General features: G+C 35.6%; 1 protein-coding gene across 4 annotated transcripts in view; it reads right to left on the bottom strand.

The window, feature by feature from the left end:
• Hem (Nck associated protein 1 Hem) overlaps positions 1–16,672 on the bottom strand; it is a 74,631-nt gene that overhangs the window by 19,655 nt on the left and 38,304 nt on the right. For all 4 annotated transcript variants that reach the window (XM_089096247.1, XM_089096245.1, XM_089096244.1 and 1 more), the window contains exons 5-6: positions 6,961–7,189; positions 378–471 (exon numbers count right to left, since the gene is read on the bottom strand). In XM_089096247.1, the coding sequence (XP_088952373.1) occupies positions 378–471; positions 6,961–7,189 (323 nt within the window). The remainder of the gene's footprint in view (positions 1–377; positions 472–6,960; positions 7,190–16,672) is intronic.

Raw genomic sequence — 16,672 nt, 5'->3', positions numbered from 1 at the left:
GAAAATGTTTGAATAAAAAAAATCGACCAAATGAGACACTTTTTTTTATCTCGCATCGTGAAATCCGGATACCAAAGCGGAAATCCAGCAGAATTTTTTAACTTATTTTAAAAATAATAATTATAACATATTTTTACAGTTTATATTTATTTTAAATAAATGAAACAACTAAAAAACATTTTAGAACTTATATTTGTTTGAAGAAAATTTACATTCTTTTCAAACCAGCGGTTATTAAAAAAGGCGATTGAACCGAATAATCACCTAGTCACCTTAGACATTTTTTTCATAGGGTGACGTCAGATCGAGAAGTCGAAGCAGAATTGGACTATTTTCAGAATCTAGCTAAAGAAAAGATGAAAAAAACAAAAACTGACCTTGCAATCTCTTGGCAAGTTCCTTCATGGTATCAGGTTTGTCAAAATTAGATCTCAGAAGAACTAGAATATCATTATTCTGAAGTACGAGTTTCTAGAAAAAGACAATTTATCAGCAAATCATGTGGTGATTGGCTAATCAAGCCTAAATTTGAAATTGAAAGCGTTGAACAATTGTTGATTGCAAATAAAAATAGCAAAAACAGCAAAAAATCAAGAACTTCAACAAAAATTGTATGAATGAAACGATGTACAGGGTTCTAAAAAAAAAAAAAAAAAAAAAAAAACACAAATAAATAAGAAATGTAATTTTGTTCATAGGAACCGAATTTCGAATGAATTTAAGTTTGTTTTATTATTATTTTTCAAAACGAAACTTCAGTACACTCAACTTTTTGAAAAATTCTTCAACTTATATGAAAAACAACAAGTCTGTCTTTTATAGGAATTTTGAAAAAAAAAATTATGAGGAATAATGGGGTTTGTTGCCACAAAAATTGCATATAAGGCTAAGATTCCCATATTGGTCAAAGGGGCAAAGGGGAGGAGGAGGGTGCCATTCTGACCACTTTCAAAGGGTAGTTCCTGCATCCAATAAATTTATAATTATATTTATTCTCATAAGTTTTCGTTTAACCGTTTGCATCTAGCGTCGGCCTCTTTGTTTTTCTTTTCCAGTTTAAATCCATTTTGGTTTATCGTTTGACCTCAGACGGATCGACAAAGAGTACGACCAAAGGTAATCTGTCATCCTTGATCTGTGAAACAAGGCCTAGTCATCTTAAAATCTCTTTCATTATAGACCTAGAGAATGGAATCGAACCATTCTAATGGAATCTCTTATACCTTTATTTTACACCTTCACTGCATCCGCCATATTTACTAATAATGCCATCCAGGCAAGTGAAGCCTATCTTTCTCTTTGCCTAAGAACTTCATCCTTATTTATTTTTAATCGAAGCGACTTAATATTAATTTTCAGACCTGTTTGCACATGGACTCTCAAAACCTCCAAAGATTCATTCATTTCGCTAACCCTTTTTGTCTAACACTCAAAACATCTCTTAATCTAGAATAAATTCACCGTCCCCCTTGATACCATGTTTACGTATAGCTTGCGCTGTGTTCCTTAAGACAAAGTCATTATCATTCAGCAGCATTATTCTCATGCACAGCACTAATCACTTCAAGTAACTTATCTGGTATACTATCCCTGTAACCGTTCAATTAAGCAAATCATTTGCCTGCTATTAATCTATAAAACTATGAAGTAAAGGGGTCTGATGTTTCATACACTTCTCAATTGTAACCTATGAGTGGAAATTTGGTCGACGCATCCTGCTCAACCCTTCCTAAAATCATACTGTTTTTCTGACAAAAATTTACCTAGAGCATCATTTAATCTAACAAGTATCATCATACTAAGTAATTTGCTGCATTCACTTTTATTATCTTTGTAACATTCAGTTTAGTTGCTTAGCTATTATTAGAATAATAACATTATTATTTTTTACATTAATATATTTAATATAAAACATTATTAATAACATTTTAGAATTTTATTATTAGAATAAAATGGTAGTTAATTCTCGTAACATTCAGTTTAGTTGGTGAGCTATTTTCAAAGGCAGGGTCAGCACGGTAATGCATATCCGATCACAAATTGATACTCCTGAGATGTATTTTGCTGCTGATCCTCCCTTTAAATACCAAAGACATCAAAATTAATAGTCCCCCCCTGGACCCATCTTAGTTCTATTTATACCTGAAAACTATAAATTTCTACATTTCCTTTTGGTTGTTTCAAAATTACACAGTTTTTAGGGCTGTTAAACAATGTTTCAGCGTTGCCAGGTTGCACTGTGAAAATAAATAAGCGAAACACAATTCGCTAAATTTGACAACGCTTTTCTTCCGTAAAAATACAAATGTGAACAATCTGTTGATCAAGGAGGCACACTTGTGCCTCTATAAAGAGGCGACCCACCACAATGTTAAGCGATTTCAGGTCCTAGAGGTCGCAGAGAGACGGCGGTAATCGCATTTTGTAGCCCAAGTTCAAACTAAGAAACTTGCAAAATCTCATCCTCCTCCGACTTTATCTTCATGGGGTAAACTGGGCCGGAAGTTTGGACCCTCCCACCACAGCCCCCTTTAACGATGTCTAATAGTGCTGAAATTTAAAGTTTGTGTTTCCCTAGAGTCTGGAAGGTTATCCTCTAAATTTCAGTTCAATCCGATGAATCCTTCCATGTTTTCAAAATACCCAATATAGCCACTTAAAATTCATCATTTTTTTTTCTTATCCACGCCTAAATGCCACAGTTGGCACCGGCTCCGGTTGAATGAGGACTCATTCGAAGCAGAATTCGACCTGTAAGGGCCTATTGAAATTTTCAGACCGAAAAAATTATCCCCCGAATTTACATTTACGAAAAACCTTGTTTTCCTATATTAGCCCATGTTAATTTTTCCCACCACAACCCCCCTTTAACGTTGTCTGATCGGGATGAAATTTGGAGGCTAAGCTTTCCTGGGGCCTGGGAGCTTATTCTCGAAATTTCAGCTCAATCTGATCACTCCTTCCCTGTTTTCCAAATACCACATATCAAGTTTTGCTTGCGGCAAAAAGATTCATCACCTCACTAAAAAACAATTTCAATTATGTCTCTTTAGTGTAGCGGTGAGACTTCTGGCAGTTAGGCGGAACTCTGAGTTCGATTCACCGTTGGATCAAATTTTTTAGATACTGAATTTAAATTTAAAAAAAAAATTCAGTTTCTTTTTTAAATTATTTGAAAAAAATTATGTTTTCTAAAGAATTTTCATAACAAAGCATGTCTAACCTGTTTATGTGTATTATTTGAAAAAAAAACTACGTTTTCTAAAGAGTTAAAGAGGCTGAGTTACAAGGTCAACCCTTAAAACGTACAGGGATTAGGAGGCATAGTTGGGGGGGCTGTTAAAGAGGCTGAGTCACAAGTTCTAACCTTAAAACTTACAGGGATTAGTAGGAACCCTGTACGACTTTTTTTGATTATTCAGTAATTAAAAGCCTTAACACAAGAATGTTCAAGAGCGGTGGTTTTGGGGGGCGGGAGCCCCCCAACTTTAACTCCTGACACGATCAGCTAACAGTTAGTCAAGCAATAATAAGTAATAAACTGTACAAAAACGTGCAGAAATCATTTGAAAAAAAAACTACGTTTTCTAAAGAGTTAAAGAGGCTGAGTTACAAGGTCGAACCTTAAAACGTACAGGGATTAGGAGGCACAGTTGGGGGGCTGCCGCCCCCAAACCCCGCTTTCGCAGCCTTTAAATAAAAAAAAAAAAAATTTAAACTGAAAGTAAGGAGCGACATTAAAACTTAAAAAGAACATAAATTATTCCTTATATGAATGTGGCTGTCCCCTCCCCAACGCCTCGCTATTTACTATAAATTTTTTTTTTTTTAAAAAAAGTTTTGTGATAAATTCAAAATTTTGCTTAAAGCGCGCGGCGTTGAGGAGGGGACAGCCTCTTTCATATACGGAATAATTTCTGTTCGTTTTAAGATTTAATGTCGCTCCTTACTTTCAGTTTAAATTTTTTTTTTTTTTATTTAAAGGCTGCGAAAGCGGGGGTTTGGGGGCGGCAGCCCCCCAACTGTGCCTCCTAATCCCTGTACGTTTTAAGGTTCGACCTTGTAACTCAGCCTCTTTAACTCTTTAGAAAACGTAGTTTTTTTCAAATAATTGCCTAAAGGAACTATACTTTCAGCGGAAAGCGAAACCTTCCTAAGCGATGGTTTCAGCTTATTCCTTTGCTGATTCTCTTCACGCCTTTCGTTTTTCCAAATTTGAGGCTATTAGCTTTTATTTTAGTGTTTATTCATGAATTTTTAAGCATTTTCCCAGCATTTTCCCAAAAAATTCCTAGCGCCAGTCTGCTAAAAAACCTTAGGGTCTTATAAGCCCCTAGTCTTCTAATTACTTAGGTTTCCCCCTAAAATCGTGTCTCTTAACATCTTGAAAAAAAAAAAAAAATCAACAGAGATATTTTAAGGGATAGTATCCCTTGGGAGGCCATTCCAAGTGAAGGCTCAGCGTCTTACAAAGTTGTTCTTCAAGTTCTCAGCGCGGGATGTCTTAACTTAAAGGTGATACAACCATACCATGTTTCTGCACTTTTACAGTATTGGCTTAGCAAACGGTAGCATAATTACAGGCACCTCGTCAAGGTGAAGGTAGTGGGCGTACTTGCAGAAAGCACCCACAGATGACGCTATATTACTTTACCTTCAAGGGTAATCCATTTGAATGTACCTTTTTTTTAACCCTCTAGTTTATATTAAACGATTTTTAACTAGAGTTTAATAAGACTATTATACATTTAATGATAGAAAAATCCATTTTATTATTAATAAACCTTTTCTTATCTGAGAAAAGACATACAAGATCATCAGAAGTGAAGCAAATCAAAAATAAACAAAGTAAAGTTATTAGAATTTAAGATAAAGTAGAGACGTAAGTCTTTAAACGGTATGCTTTAATTATAAGCAAGTTTTTAATAATAAAAATATCGCTTTTTTTTATCAAACTTCTTCTTATCTGAAAAAGATATTCAAGGTCAACACGAAAGATAAATTAAATACAAATAAATAAGAGAAATATAAATTTTGATATTATCTTTAACTACAGATGTTTGTAAACATTAGGATGTTGATATCTTCAATATGATGTAAACATAAGTTATTGTATAGACTTGGTCATACTAGCCCCGGAACAATTCAAATAATGAATTTGCAATGTACGATATATCAGATTTTAGGTAGTTTAATTAACACAAGTTAAGCATTTACAACAGCTCCATTAAGACGTTCTATTAAACACTCGTTGCTATGTTGAGGTGTCTTGGAATATGTTTTTGAGCCTTTGTGGGAAAGGGCTGAGTAGCCAATCAACGTTATTTCTGAATAAAGAAATTACCATGCTTACCATAATTACCATACTTAGAAAATATATAAACTAATAAAAAGATATAACAAATCTTAAAATTGGGTTTCCATAGAGCAAGGAACTACAAGTAGAGAAAGTTGTTTTCCAACACGTAGTTGAAATTCCCCAAAAATTCCCATTAGAACTTTCTCTAGGGTAACTAAGGGTTCATTAACGCGTACCATAATTTATAGATAGATATAGATAAATCGTGTATTTCCAAAGCCCAAGAGCCATCATATACACAAAAAAAAAAATTATGAAAAATAAAGAAATCACAACAGAACAAATTAAGAAACACACAGAAACCCAATACATAGCAAAAAATACCTAATGGTAATTTATCGAAAAAATAAATGTAATTCGATATAATAAATGGTAATTAATTGTAAAAACTTTTCCTTCTTTCAAATCCCTTCTCTATGTACGTAACCAATACGAAATATTGTGGTTGGATTACTACTTTGTAAAATACCAGGAAGCAACAAACAATCCCAAGCAAGTATTTTTCCCTTAAATCAGAGAGCACCGGGCACTTTCGGAGAAAATAGTCCAAATCCTCGTCCTAATCTCTACAAAGAGGACACACATACCGACCTTCAGGAGTAACTATCCCCCTGTCGAACACCATTTTCCTGATCTGTATTGGAAGGCAATTCACCCGAAGCTGAATCCATCGACATAAAATCATAGCCGGTAAATTAAATTTAAAATAAATTTCCTCTCTAAAACTAGGTTTAGCCTGATTATAATGATTCAATGCAGCAAAATTTAAAACCAGCCCTAACCAATATCGAATTTCTTGACCCTCTAAGATAAATCGTACCTGGCTTACTAAATTTGTTGGTAGATCCCGGGAACCAAGACCATCATTCCATAAGTAAGGCATTCCCACTATTTCGAGCAATAACCTAATTTGGGGTGGCCACAACGTTTTCGAACCATAACTCAACATCTGATAATAAGCTGCTCTTTCTAGTCTATCTTCATTACACCTAATGAGCTTCAACCAAAATCTAAGCATCAAAATAGACCTACATATTTTTAAAGAAAATAGGCCCATATCACCTTTCAGAATCTGTGAATGAGTTGTCTGATGAAATCCAAATAGTCTTTTATAATACTGGAGCTAGAGAGACTCCAACTTCTGTGCCGCTTCTCCGCTCCAAATTCTATTACTGGTACAATTTTGTATTAAATATTCTTTTATGCATTTTTAGGTTTTTGATTCTCATTATCGTCGGATTTCTAAAAATTGCAGACATGGCCATTTTACCTCTTTGCGCGTAAATATATGAATATATTTACGCGCACTGGAATTATTTGAGTCAATTTAGTAGGGAATAAAATCATATTTAGAAGTTGGAATTATATTTAATATTGATTTATTAACTTTTCATATTAACTTTACATCTGTCGATCTGTTAAAAAAATTCCAATGGCAAATCTCTATGGAATAAACCAAGATAAATCGATGACTAGCGGTAGCTATATAAGTTTTTTAGTAGCCTAAGTCAATGAGTTTGTCATAAAAAGCTAGAAGAAAACGCAACTTCTGTCCAGCCCGTAAGTCCATGAGAGGGAGTTCCAAATAAAACAAAACTTACCCTTATTTCCTGTACTTGGGATGCTACTTGCCACAACAAACTCTCAGAAAGATATTTCATCCCATAGGGTCCAATCAGTTCTGCCAAAGATCGCAACTCTGTAATATCACTAAATTCTTCGGCATTAAACGGTACAGAACCTTCGGCATTCATGGTCACGAAGGCACGCTGTATTGGTGAGAATATGATATGGTGTGCTCCCACGCGACGAAGAAGTATATCAGAATACCTAAAAAACACACTTGCGATCAATTTAGCAAATGAACGTAACTTACTAATGTCAAAATTCTTCAGCGTTAAAGATCCTTCACATTAAGTTTTGATTTTCTGTTTTTCTCTACAAACTGAATTCCGCGACGCTTAATAGCCCTACGTTAACCTAACTGTAAGCTGGCATACAACGCAAGAGGGGACGAAAGAAGTTGAAGAAATTACAACATTTTTCTTATATTAACATACGAGGCATGCTTTTTAAGTAAGTACCGTTTTGCGATTCCGCCGCCGCAGCGCTACGGTCGGCGTTCTGCGCATGCGCGCTGGTTACCTACATCTTTTGTCTACGCACTGACGCCATTACAGCTGTGTTGCCAGATGGGCTTGTTTTAGCTGTCAGGGGCGGGCTGAATTTTTGAGTGGGCGTGGGGACCGTGGGGCGGGAACTTGGACTTTTTTTTTTTAAATGGGCTTATTTTGACTGAAAGTTTGGAACCAGACAAAAATTCCACAATCATTGTGGCTCAGCCGTGGCTATGCACCAAAAGGACAAGAGTCTTCCTTTAGCGCGTGGAACGCTTTCTATTCTGAAACGCTTCCCCATTAGAAATTTATCTCTGCATGGCTGAGATGGCTCTGCATTAGGAGTCTTACAAGGAATTTTAATGCTGCTCAGATTAAGACAAGACTTGAATTTTATGTACATCTATCCTTTTTTTATATATTTGACAGATCTGGCCCAATCTTTTTGTGGCCTAGGCTTAGTCTAGAATTGGGGCTGTTGCGAAAAAATCATGTTAAGAAAACAATTTATACTTAGTAATATGCAGATTTCCCTACTTGTAATGGTATATCCCTAAGAAAGGAAACATGTTAACAAAACAATTCATATTTAATAATTAATATACAGAAATAATTTTTGCTGATATCTTGCTTGTAGCCCTGCTATACATTACCCCTAAGCCCTCCCCCTTAATTTGCAAATACATGGCTGAAATTCATCCATTGTACCAGTAAATTTAATCAACTGTGACAAAACAAAAACCAGAAAAACAAGTTACTGATGGGTGGCAGAATGCATTGGGAATATATAAATTGGGTTATATATTTGCACATTAGGGGAAGGAGTTAGGGATAAAGTATAGCTGAGATACATGCAATATGTGTTATCTACAATTATTCTGCATATTATGAATTTTTTTCTTAACATGTTTCCTTCTCTACATGTCTTTCTCTAGACTGTTGTAATTTAAACTTTTTAACTGCAAGTTTATTATGCTTTACCCCCCCCCCCCATAATGTGCAAATATACATGGGTGCCCATAGGCTGAAGTATAGGGGAGGGGGGGCTTACCAGGTCTAATTGGCACTTCCAGTGCTGTATAATTAAAATCTCAAGACAAAATATCATAGGCAGCACGCTGCCTAAGCAAGGAGCAATGTGGGCACAATATATTGTTTTGTTTTTTAGACCAGGGTACTTCTTATAGAAAGAAATGTTATAGGAACTTCAAAAAGATACTCATGGAGGGCAACTAGCTCCCCCTCCCCCACATCAATCACTTCCCTAAACACATCCAATAAAAGTTTGGAGATAGCCATTTTGTTCAGCATAGTTTGAAGGGCCAGAAATAATGACTTTGAGAATGCCACCCCCCCTCCCCACAACCCTCAGAGCAATAGTCCAAAGAGAATATAACAACATCCTCAGTAATCAAATACAAGAAATATTTAGACAGACGTTGAACTAAATCAAAACAAACTATGGGCATGTGGAATTTCAAAAAGGTGACAAAGCAACATCTCAAGAACAACTTATATTAATAAGTTAGATCTTTAAGAGTACATTGTGGGGATTTTGAACTATCCAGAAGGCACTATGTGTACACTTGTAGTACCACAACTACAGTTACTGTAACTAATGATGCTAAGAGTACTAAGGTGAAGGCGCTCCCCCCCCCTGTTCCCCCTTATGGACGCCCATGCAAATATATAGTCTGAATTATATATGGTAAAATTCTAGAGAAGCACACTACAGAATGAAGCTTTCTGGGATGGGTTTACAGACTGAAGTATGTCCTGGAAAGATATTTTGGAGTAGCCAACCCATCTCTACTCCTTTCCCCAATAGAGTGCACAGACGTTTGATCACCTTTAAAAACCTTTGTTTTATAAAAGTGAAACCATGCAGAATAGATCTTCTGCTTAAAAAAAAGTACAAAAATAGTGTTCCCAGCTTTACAACTTTGCTCAATCCAAATTTGGGAAGATTCAAAGATCTGGAAATACATTTCCCAAATTTAGGAAAAAAACCTTTGATATGGCTTAAAATTCTACCTTAATAACAGGAATTGCATTTTCAAACTAAAACCAGAGAAAAAAAAAATTCAAAATTAAGATATAATGTTGTCTTGTCAAAATTCCAAGACTTAGAAATCAGATGGGGGTTAGCTTAGTAGAATGGCAATACCTTCCAAGAGTATGTTTTTAGCCCTGGATTCATCACTGAAAGTTTTGTTTTCCTAACCTAACTCTTCCAAGATATCAAAAAGTAGCTTGTCTAGAATAGTGCTTCAGAGGCGGTCTGTGAACTCCCTTCGAACCTTGAGTTTATGATGTCCAAAGCATATAAATGGTTTAATGTGAGCCTCCTTAGAAGGGAGACATATCAACATGTATTTAAGTTGGTAAGCGATGGAAATTCACCCTTACGTATTATTTCTCCCTCAAATACTCATTGGCTCTCTCGGTACAATTCCTTGGCTCGCATACATGAACAGTACTTGAAGCTCACCCCACACTTCAGTCTAGCCAAAGAGAAAGAAGGTTGCTATACTGCCAGAGTGCTACACACTATGTATCAAGATGAGCAAAACAGGGTTTTCAAAACAGGGTCAGCAAAACAGGGTTGTTCTTGAAGCCATTGCTGTCCGAATTTCAAAGGGTTAACTTGCTGTTTCAGCACACACACGCTAATCAATTTCGTCTTTTTGAAGAGCTGCAGGGTTTGATACTAAGTCTCCTGCGTAGGATACTCGGCTCATCTGCAGTGTCTTTGAAGGTTAATATGGACTTCGAAATCAATTATTTGCCTCCAGATCAAGTTGATTACGGACGGGAGTTCCTAATAGAACTGGCCAAATCTAAACTTTCAGACACACAGAAAAGCGAAATCAAAATATGGTGTTTTGCGGTCCAGAAGACTGCGTCTAAAGCGGTGCTTAAATGCCTCCTGCTAAAGCTGAAATTTTTACCCCCTGTGATTTGCTTGTCTCAGTTTCGACCCCGATTTGGAGACTTGCCATTGAGAATTGTTGTGTGTGGAGGAACAATCACAAAGACTCCTCTCAGTTCTGGATAGCTGTCCTACATTATCTTGATGCTGTTCGGGCATTTCCTTTTCGTGAGTTAGCCAAGTGAGCATTTACCCTGTTGAGTTTGCCAATTAGCAATGCGATAGTGGAACGGTCCTTTTCTATGATGAATACGAAAGAGCATACGAAACCGTATGCTCTTGCCCATGTTGAACTCAATACTTGTGTTCAGGCTGTGGTTTTCAGCATGGGGCTCTTGTTGCTCGACGTTTGAGCCTTCAAAGCGTACGCTCATTTTCAACAGTGATATTTATAAGGCTTGTGAAGTCGAAGAAACTGACCAAACAACTGATCTAGTCGATCTAGATAATATCCTAGCGTCCTTTGAGCATTAAATCTCTTAGTGCCTTATGGATCGAAGTGCCTTTCTTTTTTGTTTTTTATCTGTAGAGAGAGAGAAGGATTTATTGAAAAAAAAAACATATAAAAAAAAAATTAATGCTGCCTCCCCTAAATACAAAAGCTTGTCGATGGGGGAGGTAGAGAAACAAAACCCATAAAAAAAATAACACCTGGCCACACACAACACTAAAACCATCACAGTAAACAACAAATAAAAAATAATATAATATATTATACTTCCTCTGGGAACATCATATCAACAAAAACCCCACAATAAATAAATCAATTAATCAGTCAAAACTCATATTCAGCAAAAAGCAGTTCCTTAATGATTTTTCTAAAAATATTGGGGTCACCAATAGTCTTAATATCACTATTCAAACTATTCTATTTCCGCGGACCTCTATAAAAAACAGAAAAACATGAACGGGAAAATATACCTCTAGGTACACAGAGGTCCGCGCTACCCCTTGTATCATGAGAATGAACAGTAGACCTAATGGACAATCAATCACCAAAACACCGAGACTGAACATCCTGCTACCGTCCAAAAATAAACCACAATATATAGAACTCACGAAGGCCTGCAGCCGGCAAAATTTTTAAAGTTGGGTAAATTTCTCTAACAGACATACGTGGAGATATACCGGCTAAAATTCTTACTGCATGATTTTGTAGAACTCTTATGGGTTTTAAGGTAGAAGAAAAAGTAGAGAGCCAAATACTTGAACAATAAAGTATATACGGGTGTATTAAAGAAAAATAAAGATGGCGAAGGACAGACTTGGGAAAACAATGTTGGAGTTTCTTCATTATACCAAGATTTCTTGCCAGACTTTTGCTAGTTAAAGTAACATGTTCCTTAAAAGATAGAGTTTCATCTATTACAATCCCAAGGTATTTAAAAGACGAAGTCCGTTTTATAACGCCATTGGGCATATCTAATTCCTTGATCCATGGGTAAAAGTTTGATGATCGCGAGAAAATAATAAAGTTGGACTTAGCCATGTTAATCCTTAATTTATTTACCCTCAGCCACGCTGTAATTCTATTAACTGATTCCTTCATGGAAATCTGCAGCAGCTCCGCTGTCTTAGCTGTGCTAATGGCTGTTGTGTCATCAGCAAAAAGTGAAACTGTTTCATTAGTCGGGTTTACCGTTACTTCATTTATTCTATAGCAAAAATTATTTAGACAATTTGGTAAATCCTTAATAAATATCAAGAATAATATAGGACCGAGAACTGATCCTTGCGGAACACCTATTTCAATACGCTTTTTTTCGGAAGAAGTATCATTTAGTTGGATATACTGATAACGATTACTTAAAAAACTTCTTAAAAAATTTAATGATTTACCCCTCAAACCATACACCTCACACTTCTTAAGTAGAAGTTCATGATCCACAGTATTTAAAGCTTTCATCAGATCTAAAAATATAGCATCTATTTTGAAACCTTTATCTAACAGATCATTAATAATAGTTGTCAAATAAATCATCGCCTGTTCCGTTGTCCTTTCTCTACGGAACCCAAATTGTGTCCCTACCAGTAACTTATGATCCTCCAAAAAACTCATCACTCTAATACTAAAACACTTCTCTAAACACGAGAAATGATGGGTAAAACAGATATCGGTCTATAGTTTCCTGGATCATTTTGAATACCACCCTTAAGAATTGGGGTAACACGGGCAACTTTAAAACAATCTGGGAATTTTCCTTGACGAAAACACTCACTAATTGATACACATCAAACTTCAGCTGCAACAGGAAAAATACATTTAAGTATTTTTAAAGAAATGTGATAGCTTCCAGATGAATTGCTATGTAACCCATAAATATTTTTTTTAATTTCATCAACTGTTAGAAGTCTAAGGTGAAGAGACACATCAATGGGGTCCCTCAGTAAGAACTCGGATGTTGGGTCCCCACTATTAGGCACAACTGACATAGCTAAATTCAGACCAATATTCGAAAAATAACTCTGAAATTCATTGCATATGTCCTTTTCAGAATTCAATGTCTTTCCCATTACACTAACTAATTCATCAGGTACACTATTTGTTTTTAATCCAATCACTTCTTTTATTAGTCCCCAGGTTTTCTTAGGGTATCCTTCGACCTCCTTAAACTTTTTCTCAAAATATTTCGTTTTTTCGTTTCTTAAAATTGTATTCAACCTATTTCGATAAATTTTATATAATTGCTTATTTTCTTGTGTCGGGTTAATTATTTGAGCTCTAAACAATTTATCTCTTACATTTATTTGCTTCAAAATCACAGGACCAATTCAAGGTTTTTTACTTGAGTGCTTTCTATTAAACAGTTTTAATATGACTACTTGACTTATCAAGCTCTGCAACTTTTCATAAAATAAAACAAACTTTGAATTTGCGTCCTGAACTTCGCCTAGAACATCGTACCAATCCACCTTTTCTATATCATTTTTAATTTTTACAATCGCAGTTTTACTGATCACTGGAATCCTTGATTTTTTGCCATTAACCACCTTCGTGACAGTTCTAAAGCTAGGTGAAACTCCAAAGTGGTCAGATACATCGTTGATAAGGACCCTGGGAAGACTCAAGGGTATATTAGAAAGGATGTTATCCAGAAGCTTAGCTGATGTTCCCGTAATTCTTGTAGGGATATTTATACAAGGATGAAACCCATTGGATAAACTTCTATTAATAAATTCAGTGATAGCAGATGACTGATCAATAAGGTCAATATTAAAATCCCCCATAATAAAACATGGCATAGAGTTAATCGGAAGTTTCATTAATTGTTCTTCAAATAGGTCCATAAAGTCTTGGAGCAGGCTCTGTGGAGGTCTATATACTACAACAATACAAAAATTCAAATTCTCTCTAGTTATATGTAAAACAAAACACTCGCAAACTTTCTCTCTATATATTGTAAGATCTTCTCTTATTGAAACCTTACAATCAGCCTGAATGTAAGCTGCTAGGCCTCCATGTTGGTAATACTCGCGATTCCTTACATATAAATTATACCCAGGGATATAACGTATTATGTAGGGATGTACGTATTATTTCATTTTGGGATTACGAAGGCTTTTTTATTAATCCCGTTCTTACGTTTTTTTAGGCCTTACTTTAATCATAAAGTTATCTTTAAATATTGTGTTGCAACTGTTTTTCAATAGTGATATTCATAAGGCCTGTGATGTCGAGTTGCTCGACGTTTGAGCCTACAGGGCGTATGCTGATTTTCAATAGTGATATTTATATGGTTTGAGAAGTCGAACAAGCTGACCATACAACTGATCTAGTTGACCTAGATAATATCCTATCCTCCTTTGAGTCTTATATCTCTTAGTACCTATTGGATCTAAGTGCCTTTTTTTTTTGGTTTTTGTTTTTTTTTCTTGTCTGTATTATTTCATCTTAGGATTACGAAGGGTTTTGTATTAACCCCAGTTCTCATGTTTCTTTTTGAGGCCTTACTTTAATCATAAAGTTATCTTTAAATATTGTGTTGCAACTGTACCAAATAACGTGTACCAAAAATTTTTATGCAATAAACCAAAGATATTGTATGTCTTCGGCTTGTGGTTGTTACTAGCGTATTCATTGGAATAAGTCACATTAAATTAGTCATATTAAAAAATTATTCATATTAAAAAGAGTTCACAGCTGTTTAACCATTATGACGCATAAAACTGCAGCTAAAAACAGATGAATTTTGGCGGATCACATAAATCGTTGTTCTTCCGTGGAAGTGGAGCAGGATGAAGAAGGGTAAGCAAGCAAGGTAAAAGTAGAATTAGATTAGGGGCAAAAATTTTTCTGACTTTAGCACGAAAGAACTATTTTAGCACTATTTCATCACGTGCAGCACTGTAGCACGTGCTTCAAATTGTAGCACTTTTGTAATACAATTTTTTATTTTTGTCGTTGAAGAAGTAACGAGGGTTTTGAAAAAGACAAGGTAATTAACAAAAAGTTTGGACTATCTTTTTCCATATATCTTTTGGAGACATTTGTGCGAAACTCGATTTAATCAGAATCACCTTTTTGCTATGTTTGTGTTCAAAAGATTGGTGCTAAGTTTGAAATAACCGGACAAAAAAAACTGATCTAGAATTCATCCAACTACACTCATTGGACAATGCGCGTGTCGTGGCGCACGCCGCGTCACGCGCAAAATTTTTTTTTGACTTTAGCACCAAAAATTGTTGCGAAACACACAAATTTGGGCAATTTTAGAACTTTATGAACTGACCATGATGGCAGTCTTGGGTTTCAAAGGCTTGGGCGTATTTTGGCTTGTTTTTCAAAGGCTCGGGCTTGTTTTGTGTTTGAATTTCTGGCAACCCTGCATTACAGTCTGATTCTTCACTGTAGCCTACGTTGTTTACTGAGTGTTTAAGATGCCTCCGATAATCGTGAGTCCCGCAGATTGTAAAGTACGGGCTGTAATACGATTTCTTAGTGCTAAAGGCGTAAAACCGATTGATATTCATCGTGAGATCTGTGAAGTTTACGGACAAAACATTAAGAGTGATGGAATGGCAAGGAAATGGGCAAGAGCATTTAAAGATGGCCACACAAATGTGCATGATGAAGAACGGAGTGGGCGTCCTTCGGTCTTTAATGAAGATTTGGTACAGAAATTGGAAGAAAAGGTGAGAGAAAACAGACACTTTACAATTTCATCAATGTGCGACTGGTTTCCTCAATATTCTCGTAGTGTTTCGTATCGCATTGTGACTGAGAACTTGAATTACCGGAAATTGTGTTCACATTGAGTTACAAAAATGTTGACGGATTTGCACAAAACCCAACGTTTAGGCAGTGCATTGCTTATTGTGAGACATTGAACAAACTGCGTCGTGCAATCCAGAATAATATTCACATGGAGTTTGATAATCTGATGAGCGTCCATGATGTTAACTTCAGAATTTTTTGCTATATTAGGACCATTTTTTTTTCTTCTACTCCCTTTTATTGGAACCCAAAGTAGAAAATCTGTGCTGGTTTTGGCTACGTCTGTCCAGCCATTTACATCCTGTTTAAATAATATGGTGTTGCAGTTTTTTTCTAATATAAAACAGAGAAAAGCATTGTTGGTGAAATTAAGGTAAAGAATACAAGAATACAGTATTGGATATTCACAACCCCTACCAGCGGTGCTGTTCTCCGTTTCATGGCCATTCAGCCAGGAAGTGCAAGGGGGGGGGGCAGCTATTCTGTGCTTTCGCACACCCTTCTTGTTTACCCTCCCCAAATTTCTTAGCTTCAGAAATACTGAACTGGCAAAAGTGCGGTGTAAAAATCAGCCTTTTCGGTCTTTCATAACATTGATTCATCAGAACAAAATTTGGGACATGAAATGTCAAAGCATTCAGCATTTGATTGGTAACTTCAATTACAATCAGAATTGAACCATTCTTTTTCTCCGCTGTTTGTTTTATATATTTTAACTTAATTAAAATTAATCATTTTAATTAATTAATTAATGATTTACTTAATTATAATAGCATCTGAATGGTTCATACGGATAAATTCATTATTGCTCGTTTGGCACAACCAAAAAGAGAAATAAGTACCACACAAAACATGAAAACCCATTTAAATAGAGGTTCAAATTTGTTTCTCAATTCGTTGTTTTCCCCCTCTATGTATTTACATATTATTGCATTTTGTGAATAAAAAAATAAACAATTAGTTTCATACAAGGGGAAAAGAAAACGTTAAAAATTTACAACGAACATATATTACCCGACAATTTGGTCTCGAACCTCTTCCCTTAACGC

This window comes from Artemia sp. Qi Xiang Cuo, chromosome 11 (genome assembly GCF_049724085.1).
Source record: "Artemia sp. Qi Xiang Cuo chromosome 11, ASM4972408v1, whole genome shotgun sequence".
Lineage (NCBI taxonomy): Eukaryota > Metazoa > Arthropoda > Branchiopoda > Anostraca > Artemiidae > Artemia > Artemia sp. Qi Xiang Cuo.
The sequence above is the reverse complement of the archived record's forward strand: the minus strand, read 5'-3'. Positions and strand labels throughout refer to the sequence as shown.